The sequence below is a fragment of the Nuphar pumila genome, chromosome 2 (assembly GCF_984573655.1).
Source record: "Nuphar pumila chromosome 2, dmNupPumi1.hap1.1, whole genome shotgun sequence".
Lineage (NCBI taxonomy): Eukaryota > Viridiplantae > Streptophyta > Magnoliopsida > Nymphaeales > Nymphaeaceae > Nuphar > Nuphar pumila.
The window spans coordinates 89,702,366-89,717,963 of record NC_143250.1 but is presented as its reverse complement, the minus strand read 5'-3'; the positions used below and the strand labels follow the sequence as shown (position 1 = coordinate 89,717,963).

Genomic DNA, 15,598 nt, shown 5'->3' with positions numbered 1-15,598 from the left:
AAGCAAAACAGAAATTGATGAATCAGAGTTACTTGCAGACCCTGCACTTTGTCCTTCTATTTCTAGTTATCATCCTAATATCCAAGATAATGTTCATAGAGCTTATATGATCTGAAGTCCTTGTCAACCTCGAGATTGTACGTTTCAACTAAACCACAAAAAATGAAGGTTCATTCAAGCTTGGTATGATGAGTATAAGGATTGGTTGAAGTATAGTACAAGTAAGCATAAAGCATATTGTTTCTAGTGTTATCTTTTCAGGCCAAAAAGCACAAAGAAGATTAGTGCAGAGGCATTCATATATGAAGGATTTGATAACTGGAAAGACAAGAAGAGGTTTGATAAACATGTTGGAAGCTCTAGCAATTTTCATAATTCAGCACAAATGAAGTGTCAAAATTTGATGCAACAAAAATAACGTATTGATGCTATACTTTATAAACAAAGTGTTCGACAGAAAGATGAATATAGACTTCGCCTTTGGGCAACTATTAATGCAATCAAATACTTGTTAAGTCAATGATTGACATTTCGCGGGCATGATGAAGCTGAATAATCTCTTAATAGAGAAAATTTTATTGAGTTGTTGAAGATATTTGCAAAGATCAATGGTGACATAAATAAAGTTGTATTGAAAAGTGCTTCAGAAAATAACAAATTGATATCTCTTGATATACAAAAGGATATTGTCAAGGCTGCTTCTATACAAACCACAAATGCTATTATCATGGAACTTGGAGATACTTTTTTTTCTATTGTACTTGATGATTCTCATGATATATCAACTAAAGAACAAATGTCTATTGTTTTACGATTTGTTAATGAAAAAGGTCGAGTGGTTGAGCGATTTCTTACTCTTGTGCATGTTCTTGAAACAAGTTCTATGTCACTCAAACAAGCAGTTGAAGAAGCATTTTGTAAGAATAAATTAAGCATATCAAGTTTGTGTGTATGATGAAGCAAGTAATATAAGAGGGGAGTTTAATGGATTAAAAAGTTTTATATTACATAAAAATACATCTGCATATTATATTCATTGTTTTGCACATCAACTTCAATTGGCATTAGTTGGTGTTGCTAAAAAAAATTCACTGCTTGTGTTTTTCAATATATTAGGCAGGTTGTCAACTTTTTTCTCCACTTCATGCAAGAGATTTGAGCTTATTTGAGAAGCAGAATTAATGTGAATTGTTGAAGCACTTGCATTGGGTGAACTTGAAACAGGACAAAGATTAAATCAAGAAATAAGTTTTAAATGACTTGGTGATACTCGATGGGGTTCTCATTATGATGCTTTGGTTAATTTACTCAGTATGTATTCTTCTGTTATTCAAGTGTTAGATTTCATTACAGAAGATACATATTCAGGAAACAATTCAGATGCAATTATTTTATATCATCAGTTGCAAGATTTTGAATTTGTTTTTTGCTTATATTTGATGTGTAAAGTTTTGAGAATAACTGATGACCTTTCACAAGCACTTCATCGAAAAGATCAAGGCATCGCGAATGCTATGAGTTTAGTTACTACATCAAAACAGTGCCTTCAAGGTTAGAGAGACAATAGATGTGACTCTCTTATAAACAAAGTATCCATATTTTGTAAGAAATTTGATATTCTGATTCCAGATCTAGGGAACTCATATACACCTCAAGGACGACCAAGATGTAAGGTTGAAAAGATCACCACATTACATCATTATCGTATTGATGTGTTTTATGCTATTATCGGTTTGCAATTTCAAGAGTTGAATGATCATTTCACTGAATCAAATACAAAGCTCCTCCTTTCAATGACATGCTTGAGTCCAAGGAATTCTTTTTTTGCTTTTAATAAAGATAAGTTGATTCGTTGAGCTTTACACTAAGGACTTTTCTAGAGTAAACATAATTAGACTTAAAAATCAATTGGATATATATTGCAGAAATGTGAAATAGTAATCAGTTTTCAAGTTTAAAATCTTTAGCAAAGCTAGCAGAGATGATGGTAGCAACTCAAAAGCACATTGTATTTTCTCATGTGTATCTATTGATTAAGTTGGCATTAACTTTACCAGTTGCAACAACAAGTGTTGAAAGAGCATTTTCAGTTACGAACAATATCAAAAGTCGTCTACGTAATAGAATGGGAGATGAATGGATCAATGATGCTTTGGTTACTTACATAGAGAAGGAGACATTTGATACCATCAGTGATGATGCAATTATGAATTGTTTTCAAAATATGAAAAATAGAAGATGTCTGTTGTAAAATTTTCATGAATTTAGTTGTTTGTATTTCTTAAGTGAACAATCTTTATTTTAGTTTAAAAGTACAATTTAAGGTTTTATCTTATTATGTTCATAAATTTAGTTGTTTGTATTTGTAACAATTGTTATTTTAATTCAAAGGCTTATTTAAGTTTTATCTAGCCACGAACGACTGTTCCTTCAACAAAATTTTTTTGGCTCCGCCACTGGTCCGAATAAATGGATCGTTCTTCAAGACCATAGCATTGTCCCTGAGACTCGAAGTCTGCCCACCCAACGAAAAACTTCTAGCTCTGCCACTGTTTGGATCACAGGAAAAACCTGTATACAGTTCAGATTCCGGCAATCCAAAAGCTGGTTCCCACTAAACAAAACCGGTAGACGAAAGAAAAAATACTTAGAACTATGATTTTTGAAGGGGCCTAAACAGACTTAACGAAAAAGAGACCTAAGGAAGCATGGAATATAAGAAACATGGGACCTTTTCCCCATGGAGATCAAGGCATGGAGTAAGGGTTTTCTTAAAAGCTGGACACTGCCAGTATTGATTCTAACCCATAAGCCTACTTGGTAAAGTTCATGCCCCTTTGCTTCGTGCAAATACCTTGCACCCGTCTTTTCCTTTTTTTCCTTTCACAAGATAAAGCAGCAAGAATGCGGATCAGTTACTTGGATTGTCGTTCATCTATGGAGATGAACGGTTGTGCTTTTTGTTTTGGCCACCCTAACTCATTGGACCCCAGATGATGTTCGTTTCAAGCATTAACGGTTCTGAAAAACCGTGTGGGGCCCGACATGAGCTTTCCGGCCCTGATCTGTTTAACGCGATTTATCGCGCTGATGAACGGGTGCAGAAGTGAGAAAACATAATCTAGACCCAAGGGGAAGGGGTGTGGCGTAGTGGGATTGGGCCTACACCGTTTGACAGGCAGTCTAAGTTCAAATCCCATGGGAAGCACCGCGACTCTCTGGGGTCGAGGAGTAAGCTCTCGGAGTTTTTCGCTGACATAGACAGAGACTACAGTACAGTAGGCTGAGTCAGTGAGGTTATGTCTCTGTGCTTTGCGTAAAAAATATATAATCAATTTAAAGTTTTTTTTTCGCAAATTGATCTCTGCCTGATAGCTTGCGAAATAGATAGTCCCTGCTTTGTATCATTTTGCAAATCAGTCCTCACCTTTCCGACCATTATTACAAACTGGTCCTTCTGTTCACAGCTACTGACCATGGTTAACTGGTCACTAAATGTCCTTAATCAAATAGTTGTTGAAGTATTAAATTTTTGCAAATTAATCCTTATCTTATTTATATTTTACAAATTGGTCCTCCTAAGTCCTAAGGGCAGCACCATCAATTTGTGATTTGCGAAAAGAAAGGAACTGATTTGAAAAATGGCACAAGGCAGGGACTACCTTGCAAATCGCCGGGTATAAGCAGGGACCAATTTGCAAAAAAAAAACCTTCAATTTAATAATAGACTGCAAAAAACCCTGGCGGTATTACAGTCCGCAGTACCCGTGACCTGATCCACACTCAGGGTAATAATAGGCGGTCACGTGGCCAACACGCATTGCAGCACCAACACGTACTGCTGCAGGCACCAGGTTGCTCTGAAAAAGCTGACCTCCCTCTCAAAGGATGAGATAAAACAAAAGTATAATCAATCTTTTTCTCACACAATAGCAATGAAGAACTGATCATCTATTTAATAATACACAGACCACCAAGGACCCATCACCAAAATTACAGAACAGATGATCACCGAATCCAAAGCCTTTCTCCTTTCCTCACTTTCTATTCTAATCTTTCATTTACATGATATCTAACTCAAAACAACAGCCTACCCGCTTCCCCTTTTCTGCATGGCCAGGATGAAATGCAGTTCGTCCAATCATAAGCTGTTTTGTGAGATAACCTCGCCAAACTTGAGGAAGAGATGGCCGTCGGAGGTGCTCATGCTCGTCGCACAAGCAAGCATGTCGGCCTTGCTGAGATTGGTGTACTGGTCCATGTAGCTCTTGTAGCCCGTGTTGGCTGAAGTCGGCCACTGCTGAGCTGCTAGCCCTGTTGCGCCTTGCTGCTGCTGTTGCTCTTTGGTGGTGTTGGCATTGGCATTGACATTGGCGAGGCAACCGAGCACCCGAGCCACCTCGTGCATGGTTGGCCTCTCCGAAGATTGCTTCTTGGTGCACAAAAGGGCCAGTTGGAACACCTTCTTCACCACGCCCAGATCGTCACAAGTGGCAGAGATGTCAGGATCGAGGGTCTCCATGATTGTGTTGTTGGTAGCCTTTGAGAGAATCTATTAAACAAAGTTGGAACAGTTGAGACACTTTTAAGAATGACAGAATATCCCCTAATTATCAAAGGGGCAGACTGGTGTGCAATCAAGACAGTATACTCCCAGCTTAATATTATAGGTTAAATTAACTTCAAACCTTTTACATTAATGTTTGCTATCTTTTATATTAGTTACTAATCATTTAGTACATTTGGTTGAAATTGTTGGGGTGTTTAGATGCACCCACTTATCTACAAACCTAACGATTAGGGCATTAAACAAATTCTAAATATCCCATTCTGGATAAGCAGGCGCACATCCCGCACAAATACATCAAAATTTTATTACCCCAAGATATAATAGACGCAAACAATCAGTAAGAAACAGCAGAGCACCAGAGAATCAGCAGTTTCCATACCAATTGATGGAGGTTGGACTCGTTGTCCACAGCCTTCATGCCAGTGAGAAGCTCAAGGAGGACAATGCCAAAGCTGTAGACGTCAGATTTCTCATTGAGGCGGGATGTCCGTGCATACTCTGGATCGATATATCCAATGGTGCCCATGACATAAGTGGAGGTGTGGGTCTTGGAGATGCAGAGGCTCTTGGCAATGCCGAAATCAGTTAGATGGGGTTCAAAATCCTTGTCCAAGAGGATGTTGGAAGACTTGACATCCCTGTGGACTATCCTCGGGTTGCAGTCATGGTGGAGATATGCTAGTCCTTGAGCAGCTCCGAGCGCTATACGCAAACGCGTTGGCCAGTCCAGCCGCTTCTTCTTCACGGAATTACCTGAATGCACCACGTTATGCTAGAAAACTCAATAACCAACACCAAAATAACTAAGAACTAGCACGATTTAATCTGAAAAATGGCAATTAAAACATAAATGTGCCACATCCAGTCGGAGAAGATAATCTTGGTAAACTACGTAGCAGAGTCACTCACCATGCAGAATATCCCATAGGCTGCCATTCTCCATGTAGTCGTAAAAGAGGAGGTTCCCGAAGGGAGAGAGGGAGTATCCCTGCAGGCTCACAAGGTTCCTGTGCTTGATGCTGCCCACCGTTTCCAGCTCCGTTTCAAACTCCTTCAGGCCTTGAGGGTAGTTAGAGTACATCCTCTTGATGGCCACGGGCTTACAGTTCTTGAGCACGCACTTGTAAACCGTGCTAGATGCACCATAACCAATTATGTACTTCTCGCCCAAATTCTCTGTCATCCTCATGATGTCTTCGTACACATGAAGGGCCATATTCATATGAAGAATGACCAACTTCGGGGTGGTGGTAACTGCAGTTAATCAACAAGGGCATAACTGAAGTTGAGAGAAAAATAACATAAAAGAACTATTTTGCTCTCCTCAATAGGGTTGATGATTACTGGCATAAAGGTGGTCGACCTCAATAAATTCAAAATAAGTACACAAACATATAAAGCAGCTCAAGATATAAGACAAAGAAAGCATAAAAAATTTCTTGAAATTGAAGCTCGAACGTTTAAGAAACATAAAGTGTATTCTTTGGAGAAACTACGATGAATTGTTGATAGTCAAATAGTTGGCCAGCAATATCTGTGAGGCCCACATGTACCTATAAATTAGCAAACCTGCCAAGGAAAGAAAAAGAAACAGGCCCACCAAAGATGATGGGCCAACCATCGACCACTAACCAGTTGTGGTGGGGTGCACCATAACGCACTGTCATTCCCGTGGCCTTTGAAAAATCAAAACCCATCATTCTCATTAATCAGAAGCAGAGAAACTTTATAGAATTGTAGCATGCATGCCGTAACAATTGTTCACCACAGAAAGATAGGTTGGGTATTATTAAGAACTGCACACCCTCGTTAAATAAACCTGCCTGTCCAGGAAGAGAAGATCTACCTGGTTTGCCTTCAGAATTTTCAGGAAATGGTTGTGGCTTGTACGGCCGACATGCAGCAAGCAAGATCATCAGGAGGAGAGCAAGCGAGCCCAGTGCAATCCCCAGGATGGCAGCTTTAGATATTGGAGCTGTAAGTTTTGTCATAACATCGTCAATTTGAAAGCAGGAGCATCCAATGTGATGCAATCAGGGAAAAGAAAAAGAAATGCGGAATACAAGCAATTTTCAGTTAAAAGGACGGCTATATGAGCTATTCACATCCAACAGACAAGCTTTTCCTCTGCAAGCAAACTAAATTCTTTGAGAAATTCATAGTTCGTTGAGTGTTTTATACGTGGAACATTAACCCATTCTAGCTACGAGATGTAACCAAAAGTGATATGAAGTTTCAGTGTTGGTCATTCAGGGCAGCTCTCATAGAAAGTTTAGTTATATACTGACCCTAAAATCGGTGGGCTTGAAAACTAGAAATCACACACGTTGATTTTCAGGACACCCAAATGCATTCCACAACCAATACAGTTCCAATGAGTGCAAATACTTACAGGGAATAGTTTTCTGTAGGGAGCACAAGTTCTTAAAATCTCAAAATGAACTCAAAAGCATCGTTGTTCACAAATGCTAACACACTATGTTCAGAAAAACTATTGCTTAAAACAAGATTCCATGCAGGAAATAAATGGATGTGGACCTGGTGAACAGGTTGTATCTATGAAAGAACGATTGTTTGAGCTAAACGAAGACACAGTGGAACGAGTTATGCACACTCATGCCACTGTGACTTCAGGTCGCTTGAAGTTGTAATGTTTGATTATTATTTTTTTCTCTTCCATAAAAAAGACACCGACACAAGTTACGAAGTAACAACAGCCAAAGTAGGTAATGCAAAAATATTCTCACAGAAAGCTTTACAAAGATGTTATGTGATAAATAATGACCACACAGGATTATACAGGAAACTGGCTGAAGTTAAATATGTTTCAACTGTACCAAATACAAATAATTACCTTTCATAGGAGTATGAGATGAATGACACAGAGAACCAGTCCAATAACCACAAAGGCCAGGGTTACCTAAGAAGCTGTATATGCCAGGAGACTCGTTATGATTGAACAAGACAAAAGAAGAAAGTCTCTATCCAAGAAAAAGGAAAAGGTTGTCATACCTCGCTGGTGGAAACCTTGAAAAATTGTTGCTTGTAGGAATATCACCAATGAGGTTGTTGTTCGATACATTTCTGTTTTCAGGAAGAAAACTGTAAAAAAAACTGCCCGCTTGCAGAAACAAGAAAAACAGATATTGCGTGGGAGTGCTCTTACAGGAACGTAAGACTGAAGCAACCAGTTAATGCAAAAATATCACCAGAGAGGTTATTATTTTCAAGTCTCCTGCAAACCAAAACAAGAAAAAACCCATCAAAATTTAAGGAACAAAGAACTCAGCCCAAGCACCAACACGAGCATAAAAACTGTTCTCAAATAAAGGAACAAACTACAGTTTCAGGCTGCAATGGAATGAACAAAAATCAGATTGTGAGAACCTACAAAGAAATCAGATTCTGCAGCTGTCCAAGTTCCCGAGGAATTGAGCCCGATAGAAGATTACTTGATAAATCTCTACAAAAGGACAGACAACAGCACTACAATATTAAAATTGTGAAGCATAGGCAAATTAAGATAAGAATCCAAAATTTCAGACAGCGTTTGGCGTGGAAACCAGTATACATGCCTTCCAAATCGTACATCCAGATTTAGATATCAGTCAATGTGCAACCATATGCACCAAAATTATGGGGACGCATCAACTGTATATCACGGCTACCAAAGAACCATATTTCCAAGGGGAAAGCATCAGTTCCAAAAACGTGCACCACAAGCATGTTGAAAATTAGTTAAGTTCCAACCCTTCTATATTAAAAAGGCAAACCCACTATCAAGTTCAAAATCAGAGTTACCGGAAGCTTCTTAGGTAGGTGGCAAGCACGCTTCCCAGAAACTCTTCGGAAGCATGATACTCCTCGTTTTTGAAACTTCATGGGAATCTCGAATCCCCTACGCTTCTATGTTTCCCACACGCATTGTCCATGCTTTTCTCACATTTCTTTTCATGTTTTCAATGCGTTTCTTCTAACACTTTCACTCACATTCCAAGTGCTTTCTTTAAATTGGTAACCATCATTGTTATTAGATTTTAACAAAAATTTAATTCTATTACAGAAAACTCATGATATATAAGATATGTCACATGGGTGAGGGTGCGGGGATGCGGCACTTCCAAAAAACCCGGGTGCGGGGGTGCGGCAAAAATAAATAAATAAATATATATATATATATATATATAAAGTCTAAAAGTTGGACATAAATGACCCTGGGTGCGTTGACTGCACCCAGGGTCAGGTTGACCGCATCAGGTGCGGGTGCGGCACCTAGTTGGAGAATCCCTGTGACATATAGGGCAAAAAAAATTTCTTGGCAAGTTTTTTTTTTAAGTCCGAAAAATTAGACCAAAATGGCCCTGGGTGCGTTGACCGCACCCGCATCGCATCGACGCGGGTGCGGCACCCTGCTAGCCAAATCCCTGTGACATAGTATATAAGAATAATCGATTTTATTTTAGTTTTTAATGCTTCCTTTTTTATTCATGTTTCACTTTCAAATTGATACTTTGTTTCTCACTTATAAATTTTAAAATGCCTCGCTTCTAGCTTCCGCTTTCTAGTCTGGCAACCTTGTTCAGAATCCACTATTGAGTTTGGATGTTCTCGACAAGTCACACTCACTACATATGCTTGCAAACATTAACCAAAAGACTATCGATTAAGAGTGTCAAACAGTAGAACTTACATTTCCATGACACTTCTTAAATTTCCAAATTCAGCAGGAATTAGCCCAGCCAGAAAATTTCTACTTAACTTCCTGGAGAAGAGAATGCAGCTCATGAGAAAGGACAATCAAACAGGGAAGGAGGCACAATTTGTGTCCATTTGCATGTGTAGGAAGTGTTCAGTAAACTAAGTTGACAAAAATCAAGCCACTCAAGATTCAATTAGAGAAAGGAAAATATTTCATTCAACAACCAATGAAATTGTTCCCAAGAAAAAACAGAGCGCATGCTTTCTTATTAAATCTTTCAGAGAGAGAGAGAGAGCTTTACAGTTTAAGAAGATGTTCCAAGTCACCGATGGAAGGTGGAATAGAACCAGTGATCTTGTTATCAGAAATATCTCTGAAGAGCAAACACACATGCAGCTACTTTATACATGAAAGATGGAATTGAAAAATATCGGACAGACAAATGTTAAATACTTACAGTGTATCCAGATTACCCATACGAGACAACTCAACAGGTATGATACCTTGAAGATTATTCGAAGATAAATTCCTGCACATGTAAAGGTAGACACATTATCAGACTTTCTTGAAGGCACAAGACCTGGATCAGCCTTCATACCACTGCAAGCCCAGCGCTCCGATAACAGGAAGGTATTTTGTAGGTTCAAAATAAACCAAGCAGCACAACAAATAAAAATAAACATCAAATGGTTGGTTTTGGTACCACCGGTGACAACATTGACTAGATCACTAACAATAAACCCACTAACAAGACACGCCAAATTGGCACCCATCGGATGAGCATAAACCCTTATCAACTAACAACAGCAAAAAAAACTTACAAGTATGACATAGTTTCCAGCCTTTGAAAAGCAGGTGGTAAAGATCCATTCAACCGGTTATTGTGCACATTGCTGCATTAAAAAAAGTGTAGGTATCACAGAACCAAAATCGTGGAAAACAAAATAACAGCAACCAAAGTGCAACAAAAAACAAGTTAATTAAGAACGTACAAGCTATTCAGATTTACACAAAAACTGATATTGTCCGGTATAGGCCCCTCAAGGTTGTTATCAGCTAAGTTTCTGCAAAAGCATGTATCATTAAATTATGTGGCAATCAAATAAAGCAACCAAGAATCAATAACATGAAAACAAGATGGAAGATCCAGTAAAAAATCCAAGAAAGATATGGAAAGGACTTACAGGTTATATAAGTCAGTCAGCTTCCCAAGTTCATGAGGTATGTGGCCAGATAGCTGATTATTATGCAACTCCCTGTGGGTGAACAAACATCACATCATACAACATCACCACACAAAAAATGAAGAAAACATCATAAAGGAATGTTCCTCACAGATAATGAAGCTTTGTCATGTTGCCCAATTCAGGGGGAATGGAGCCTGTCAACTTGTTACCATGCAAGTATCTGTGATTTAAAAGTACACCCAGTAAGTGTGATTGAAGAAGACAGAAAATAAATGCAAAAGACGTACGCTACTTTTGAGAATAGAAGCACATCACAATAAGCTATTAAATACCACAATCTTCCACAGAAGGCCAGAGTAAACCAAATTTTTTGGAAGACAAGACACATTGGATGAACAACAACAAAGAAACAACATTTTTTTCTTAAATCCTCAGAAAATGTTTTGGAGGTAGTTCCAACAGCAATTTTCCATATCTCTTCAAAGCCTTCAGCCTTTTAAACCTTCTGTTGTCATTAGTTAACATTTATCTGTAGTTTTACCCAAGTATCGAATAAGCAGGAGAAATTCTACCTTTAAATGTCATATGTTATCGACAATTTGGGAATTGTCATGAAAAAAAGGCAAACAAAATGTCCAAGAAGCTCATTTTCAAATTCCATGAAATTTATTAAGGTACACTCAGCATAATACCTCTCTGTTGGCAACAAAAAATATACAAAATTTTGAAGCAAAAATGAAAAGAAAAAGAATGTAGCCTTGATTACCCTCTAGACAATAACAATTAATCTAAATCTAAAATAGGCGCAAAGTCTGACTCTGATTAGAAACATCAACTTACAGTTTCTCTGTGTAAGTCAAATTTCCCAATAGTGGGGGTATAGGACCAGTCAAAAGGTTGCAGCTCAAGTCTCTGAAACAAAAAAAAACAGCAAGTTATTTCAAGGCTGTCATCCATCATATAGTCAAGGCACAAAAATAAATAAAAAAGAAAGAAACCTTATAACACAACAAGTTTCACTAAAAAAAATGGCATTTGATATCTGAGGTTGAGCTATCTTTCATGCCTTTAATTGAAAACTATGAAGGCTATCCTCTATATGAGTTGCATGCTATCTTATCAAGCAAGTAAAAATTTCACAAGTTTCTGACAGAGGTTCTCACAGAACAGCAAGAGCTTGCATCAAGCCAATCACAGATGGGATGTCTCCACTCAATCTGTTCCCTTGAAGTGATCTGGCACCAATGCAAAAAATCAGCAAATTGGCCAAGTGCACAACTTGGATAACTGTTTCAAATTATTAAAGACACATACAGAGTAGCAACTTGAAGAAACCCTATGTTGAATGGGATCTCTCCAATCAGCTGATTGTATGATAAGTCCCTACAATAAAAGTTGCCTTGTAAAGTTGATTAACAATATCCAATTTTGGCCAAGAAAACCAACCGCAAGAGCATTATTGCCATACGTACAAAACTTGGAAACTGGTGCAGTTGCCAATGTTCTGAGGGATGCCGCCTGTTAAGCTATTGTTTCTTACATCACTGCAAGGTTTACAAGTAGAAAAGGCAATAAACACAAGATATAGTGATTGCTCAGATTAAGAAAGAGAGTAAAGCAGATTTCCTCCTGACAACAGGATAGATAACTTACAAATACCAGAGTCCTGTCAATTGGCAGATATCAGGTGAAATAGTTCCAACCAAATTGTTCTCGCGCAATCCCCTGTATATCAACAAGACCAATTATCAACAACTAAAAGTTATTCAGACAGTTTATGCAGCATCAAGTTTTGAAGCTTACAGATACTGCAAAACTTCATTCCAGTATATAAGCCTGGGTATCTCACCAGTCAAGTTATTTTGTGCTAGGTCCCTGAGAGCATGAAGGAAGACGTTAAACATGTCCAGTGAAATATGAAAAGAAGTGAAATATAAGTGGGCAACTTACAATATCTTTAGGTTAGGAATTTGTGATAATGTTGAAGGTATAGGTCCCATCAGATGATTGTTTTTTAGTATCCTGAAGTGCCAAAACATTGTCATCTAACTGAAAACTTGTAACAAAATTGAACCAAGAACTAGAGCAGGAAATAATGGTATTATCAAGGAGAGGCATACAGGTTTTCCAACTGCTTCAATTTTGATATCGAATACGGGATATCACCATAGATTTGATTGGAGGACAGATCTCTGATACCACACCAGCAGATAAATAGATATCCAAAAGATCAAAACCAGTATAAGAAAATAATAACTTGCTGACCAGGAAGTTTACAGAATTTATGCAGAGCATAAAGGAAAAAACTGAAAAGAAAGATTTGAAAAGTAAAAAATCTGCAGGCTATTGCAAATGAAGAATGAAGCAGGTTATTCTTGAATAGAGATAGAAACTCTGATGATTTCAACATCTCATCATCTCCCAAGGCAAACAATACTTACAAGTTTTTTAGTGAAGAACAATCCCCGAATTCATCTGGAATTTGCCCAGAGAGATAATTCCCTTTTAGGTCACTGCCCAAGAACATGGCAACAAGGGCACAGAAAACGAGTTAGTTTCATGAATAACTCACATCAAGATGTTAAAACGGGGATGAAATAGCCAATGATTGATGTTGTCCAACATACATTGAGCTCAGGCTTTTGAGCTCCCCAATTGATTGTGAAATTTCTCCATAAAGATTCAAACTCGAAAGGTTGCTGCAGAAATTGGAAGGATTTTGATTATCAAGCAAGATGATTCACCTATATATAGCAATGATAACGAGAAATTTGGCGTGCAGATACTTCAGGCACTTACAGTGCAATGACATCGAGTGTTGCATTGTCACAGGTAACACCCCTCCATGAGCAATAATCAGCAGATGAAGCATCAGTCCAGTCGTATAACACATTATCTGAGTCACGAAACAATTTTTTGATCTCCAAAAGACTCTTACCTGTACATGTCCAAGCACCATGAACTATTAAATTTTGTTCATCCAGATTAAAGAAAAACACATCAAGTGTCGTTAAGCAGCTCCACAAGACATGGTTGAAGCAAAAAACAGAGAACTTGGATTCTGACACTCCAAGGAGGTGTTTGGAAGTGCCCACTTATACAGAAGAGCCACATATATTGAAACTGGGATTCTCAAACAAAATACAGTTTGGCAGATCCTCCAGAAGAAAGGGGAACGTTGGGAAATGGGATTGTAGAGCAAAATGCAATTGCCCACCCACTTCCACAGTGTAAGTGGGTGATGCATTACAAACACCCATTAAAGATAATAACGACTGTCGGACTAAATGTGTAAAACAGAACTCCTATGAAAAAATAACTTAGTTGCATCAGAAATGATGCCCCTCGAAAGAATGAAAAAGAAAACAAAAACTTTAGAAGTTCCTGCTGTGGAACAACCTGGTCTACGCATTCATGGGGAATCCGAACAGAGAAAGTGGCGTTTAGAACCAAGGCCGTTTCTGAGTGGATGGTGGGAGTTGGATATGTCAACATTTCTCTACTTTACAAATTATGCGGGATAATGGATTTAAAAAACAGAAAAGCATATCATTAGGCAAATTCGAGAATTTATTTTCCCTCCTAATCACCATTTTTCATTTTCTTTACTGAATAGAATTTACACAACATTGGCCCTAACTGAAAAGCAGAGATTTTCGATATATTTAAATAAAAAAGAGAAAAAAAAGCGAAAAATACTCCATTGAAGTGCAAAGAGGAACCTTGAAAAAAATAAGGCATAATAGCATTATCATTAGAGTAATGCAAGACAATGTTGGGGGCGAAGGGGATCGAATGAGATAGCCGGACAGTTGGGCCGCGCTAGCTTATCCAAGAGGTCTCGGGTTCGAATCGCACGGGGATTTATCCCCCAGATCGACAATATAAAAAAATGTTGTCAAGGCACTGGAAAAAAAAACTCAAATTTTGGTGAACGAAAAAACCCTCTAAGGAAACTTGTTAGGATAGTTATCATCGGCAACAAAAAAAAACAATGATAGATAGCTCGGTATCCAGAGAGAAATTTAAGCAAAAAACTAAGATGGTCACGATCCATTTCTTCGTACAGACTAGAGAAGAGGATGCCTACTGTCGGCATCCAACAATATGCAGACTGGAATGAACCGGCCAGCTAAAAGAGGAATGAATCAGCTTATCTATTGCAAGTTGGAACCCAATGAGCGAGAGAGAGAGAGAGAGAGAGGAAAACGAGATGGCATTTCATTCAAAGAAGAAAAACGGAAAAGGCTGCAACTTGATGCATCAAAATCGTAAATACATCTTCGTTTGAACAGTCTCAAACTTTCGATGCAAAAGATGACAACGAAATAGTCGGGAAAAACTACCACGACAATCTTCTGAATCTATTGCAGAGTCCAAAGAAGGAAAAAAAAAAGAGAAAGAAAGAATAGAACAAGAACTCACCGTCGTTTGAAACGGCAAGAACGCAGCTGAGCATCCCGAGAAGAGAAAGCAGAACAAAGCAGACACCGACTCCCTTGTCCACCCTCTCACAAAAACAAGCCATCCTCGTCTCTCCACTCTTCCACCTCCTCTTCCTCTTCTTAGAACGACCTCATTGTTGAAGAAAAAACCACCACAGACTCTCTGTCATTAACTCGCTTCACCACCATCACCACGGCCAATAGAAATTTCTTATCACTTCAATCTCCATCTTCTTTTTACCCTCAACAGAGAAAAAAGAAAAAAAAAAACAAAAAACAAAGAACAAAGAAAGGAGATAAATCCCAGAAAGATAAAGGATGAGAGAGAAGCAATAAATTGGGATGGTAAGAAATGAACCAAAAAGAGGACATGCTGGGCTGTCGTTCAGTCACATCTTTGTGGCGTCTAAATACAAGCAAGTACGTCTGGCTCGCAGACACCCAGCTGCTGCTTGTTGCAGAAGACAGAGAAAGAGATAAGTGTGAGTGAGGTGGTGGCAGACGCCCTCCCGCTTTTCTTTTTTCTTTTTTTTTTGGTTCACTTAGTTGCTATTTCTAACTTTATTGATTATTCATTATCGTCATTAATTTGTTAACACCCATCCATCAGTCTCTCAAATATTTACTGCTACGATTTTATCGTCATTCCCCACAACCTGTTTAATCTCTCCGTCATGGCTCTGCAACTTTTTTACTG

The 15,598-nt window shown here is 38.3% G+C and overlaps 1 protein-coding gene across 1 annotated transcript; it reads right to left on the bottom strand.

Moving 5' to 3' along the window:
* Window positions 1–3,898: 3,898 nt before the first annotated feature.
* Window positions 3,899–15,394, bottom strand: LOC149846032 (uncharacterized). Its single transcript, XM_089996125.1, has 28 exons — window positions 15,260–15,394; window positions 14,882–15,134; window positions 13,256–13,394; window positions 13,084–13,155; window positions 12,898–12,969; window positions 12,577–12,648; window positions 12,407–12,478; window positions 12,260–12,331; window positions 12,110–12,181; window positions 11,929–12,000; window positions 11,771–11,839; window positions 11,620–11,691; window positions 11,297–11,368; window positions 10,605–10,676; window positions 10,454–10,525; window positions 10,262–10,333; window positions 10,091–10,162; window positions 9,727–9,798; window positions 9,571–9,642; window positions 9,261–9,332; window positions 7,962–8,033; window positions 7,737–7,805; window positions 7,583–7,654; window positions 7,425–7,498; window positions 6,417–6,545; window positions 5,480–5,824; window positions 4,950–5,323; window positions 3,899–4,552 (listed from the first exon to the last, which is right to left on the bottom strand). The coding sequence occupies exons 2-28, from the start codon at window positions 14,982–14,984 to the stop codon at window positions 4,142–4,144; spliced, it is 3,009 nt and encodes a 1,002-aa protein (XP_089852251.1). The 5' UTR covers window positions 14,985–15,134; window positions 15,260–15,394; the 3' UTR covers window positions 3,899–4,141.
* Between the last annotated feature and the right edge of the window lie 204 nt (window positions 15,395–15,598).